The sequence below is a fragment of the Capsicum annuum genome, chromosome 9 (assembly GCF_002878395.1).
Source record: "Capsicum annuum cultivar UCD-10X-F1 chromosome 9, UCD10Xv1.1, whole genome shotgun sequence".
Taxonomy (NCBI): Eukaryota; Viridiplantae; Streptophyta; class Magnoliopsida; order Solanales; family Solanaceae; genus Capsicum; species Capsicum annuum.
This window is the reverse complement of record NC_061119.1, coordinates 193630813-193634532: the sequence shown is the minus strand read 5'-3', so window position 1 is coordinate 193634532 and position 3720 is coordinate 193630813. Positions and strand designations below refer to the sequence as shown.

The 3720-nt window shown below is 31.2% G+C and overlaps 1 protein-coding gene across 1 annotated transcript; it reads left to right on the top strand.

Moving 5' to 3' along the window:
* The first annotated feature begins 2022 nt into the window (after positions 1-2022).
* LOC107842317 (oleosin H2) lies at positions 2023-3356 on the top strand. The gene is made up of 2 exons (XM_016686083.2): positions 2023-2399; positions 2950-3356. The coding sequence occupies exons 1-2, from the start codon at positions 2108-2110 to the stop codon at positions 3183-3185; spliced, it is 528 nt and encodes a 175-aa protein (XP_016541569.1). The 5' UTR covers positions 2023-2107; the 3' UTR covers positions 3186-3356.
* The last annotated feature ends 364 nt before the right edge of the window (positions 3357-3720 follow it).

Below are 3720 nucleotides of genomic sequence, written 5' to 3'. Positions count from 1 at the left end.
TTGATAAATTTATTTGTCCCTTTTGATTCAAAGTCTCATTATAATTGAGAAAAACAATTGCAATAGCTAACAACTTAAAATATCTAAAAACTTATTAAAAATATAATTAATTATCTAAATTTTATTCATATCATATAAATTAAGATAAAAAAGTAATATATATTTAACCCATGCAAGCATAGGACTTGGATATTTAGTTATTTAAATAATCACCTTTTTTTCATCATTGTTTCAAACACTTCATCTAATAATTGTATTTTAATAAATTATTACTGCTATATTATATAGCAGAGCGAGTAAGCAGCCAGCTCAAGAAGTCAAGTTAGCGGTTGTCATGCATATTTTTAACTCTGTCTGCTTGCTTCCTGATTTTACTATATCACTCCTAATTAATTATTATATATCATTAAAGTATTAAAAAATTAATAATATTTGATTAAAAATAAAATAAACATTTATGACCTATCTGCTTCAACCATAATTTTACTACATCACTCCTAATTAATTATTTTAAGTTATTTAAGTATTAAAAAATTAACAATATTTAATAAAAAATAAAATAGATATAAAATGACCAATTAACTCTTGATGTTTTAAATTAATTTAACATCTTATATGAGGTCCACTTAAATTTTTTTCACAAGTATTTTTATAATAAATTTTGTTATATCACTTCAGTTAGTTATTATGAGTCATTTAAGACATGACTGTTTCGCTACTTCAATCTTGATATTTGATTGACTCTCGAAATTATATCAATATCACTTAAATTGAAAGAAAAAAATATTATAAATTACAATAATTTAAAATTTAAATTATTTTTAAAATATAATCGACTATCAATGCCACAAAGTTTGAACAAGAATAGTATTATAAATTACAATAACTAACAATTCAAAATAATAAATTATAATATCAAAAAAATATTATAAATTACAGAAGTTAACAATTTAAAAAATTTAAAAATATATTAAAAATATAATTAATTATTTAAATTTTATTTATATCACATTAAAAAATAACATATATTAAATTCCTATGCTACGAGCCCCTCGATATTAATATAACTAAGATAAAAAAAACACAAACACAAGAACAAAAATATGAGACTCAAACAAAAAGAAAAACTTCAAACATATTTTACTATCTTTTCATATTTAATTTATTTAATTCTCTAAAAGCATCTAATATATAGATATATACAACTCACTAAACCATCTCTAGCGGTCGAAAAACGAGTACTAGCAAATTAGCTTTAGACAGACGCGGATTCAGGATTCGAACTTTTTGGGTGTCAAGTAAACTTAATAATGAATGCGGAGAGAGGTGGTTGGTGAGGCGGAGACTGTGATCTTTGTCGACGATGCCAAAAACTCCGGCAGTAGCAACAATAAAAACCAAAAAGCAGAGAGCTATGATGATTTGGGAATTGAAATTTGAGAGAAATGATTTTTTTTTTAATTGAGGAGAGAGAATAAAATTATGCACTTTTTAATATAAATATTAATTATTAATATTCGAAAAATAAAAGAAAAATTCAATATAATTACTATTAATACACATAAAAAAGAAATTGCCAACTAGTAATAGTTATTTGTGGCTTCACTTCAACCTAAAATTAAGAGAAAAAGTAAGATTGTCAGTAAAGGTCGAACTCACAATCTAGGAGAGCTAATGTGACACTTTACCACTCGAATTAAAAAGCACTTCAATTTTATGGGTGACATATTAATTATTTAACTATATTAATATATATATATAAAAATCTTCCGTCAAAATTTACGGATGGTGTGGCACCCTCAACTCTCTTAATACCGCCCCTGGCTTTAGATCTACCAACTTAAAGTGCCACCACCTGCAAACACTTATTATTATTTGTCCCTCATCTATTTTATTGTAATGTAATGTCATTACCCTTATTTGAACTTAGTGCAACATGTACTCCATGCAAGCCCATTACTCTAACATTACACCACGTAGCATTTCCTCCTTTTCTTTAAAAACACCACCTCATCAACACACACTTCTCATTTCTCTTTACGCAAATTTCTTCACACATTTGAACAACAAAAAATTCTCTTATCATCATCATTATCGTCAATTCACTATGGCTGACCGTACTCAATATCCACACCAAGTTCAAGTTCATCCTTCACGTTATGAAGGTGGTATGACTAGGCCATCACTTCTTCCACAAAAAGGTCCTTCAACTAGCCAAATACTAGCGGTTGTCGCGCTTGTCCCAGTCGGCGGAGTCCTTCTGGGACTTGCGGGGCTTACTCTTCTTGGGACTATTATTGGCCTTTGTGTTGCTACTCCCGTCTTTCTGTTGTTTAGCCCTGTCCTCGTACCAGCTGCTCTCACAGTTGCTCTAGCTGTCACTGGCTTCTTGACTTCAGGTCACGATTCAATCGATTATATATACTTATTTTTTATTTTTGTCATCATTTGAATTTTGAAAGCTCATGTCTTAATTTATGTAGCATCATTTGAATTTTGAAAGCTCAAAAGAGCTTTTATATCACAATTTCTTATACGTCTCTTAACATGGTAATTATTGTGTCTTGCACTATTTTTTTGGTATGCCTTTCAAATATTCAATTTATTTTAAATAATTTTAAAACTTTATAGTATACAAGTTCACCGTAATTGTGGATCTCAAAATTCCATTGGTACAACATAAATTAGGGAGTATTAAGTTAAAACTAAAAAAAATAGACATTCAAATGGTGCAACATAAATTAATATGAGGACGAATACATTGAACAAGTGTACTTTAAAGATTGTTTTAGGTCCATAATTGAAACAAGAAGTGCATTCTTTTCTTCGATAGAACCTACATTGTGTGTAAGCGTGTGACAGAAATCAATAGCTTGTACTCTAATTCTATATTTTTGTTTAAAAAATTATTTGATATCATAACTCTAAAAATGTATATGGCCAATATAGGTGCATTTGGGTTGACGGGTTTATCATCACTTTCATGGATTGTGAATTATTTTAAGCAAGGGAGGACAATGACGGAGCAGTTGGATTACACGAAGAGGCGCATTCAAGAGCGAGCAGCAGAAGCTGCGGCGCAAGTGGGACAGAAGACAAAGGAGGCTGGACAGGCAATACAGAGCAAAGCGCAGGAAGGAAAAGAAAGTGCAAGGACCGATGTTCGAACTGATGTTAGAACTTAATTAGCTTGTATTTTGGATGGAATAATGATGTGAAGGCTGCACTTGAATTTTAGTTGCTTTCTTTGACGTCTTTTGTAAGCGTTGTGCGCAGTGTCGTATGTTAGATTTCCTTTTGTAATGGTTGTTTTGGTCGTCGGTTAGGTCATTTGTAATTTAATAATCTTCTCGAGACATGCCATTCTCTGTTGTCTTTCTATTGTCGATTGTCTTTAGGCGGACGCACATTGTCGACCAATGTTATCCTAGGCCACTTCAATTCACTTGTGTCATTTTCTACCGCCTGTCTATTCCCCTATTGCTTTGAGGCGGACGCACATTATGTCGATCAATGTTATCCGTCATCCGTCGCCACTTCAATTTACTTGCGCCTATTGCCCTTCTGCTCGCGACTTTATCCGACATTGCTTCAATTCAGGCCGTTTTCTATCGTCTTTCTATTGCCTATGTCCTTTGTCCGGGGACACATTATGTCGAGCAATGTTATCCGACACTGCTTCAATTAACATAATTGACTCCTTTGCCATTTTCTGTCTGA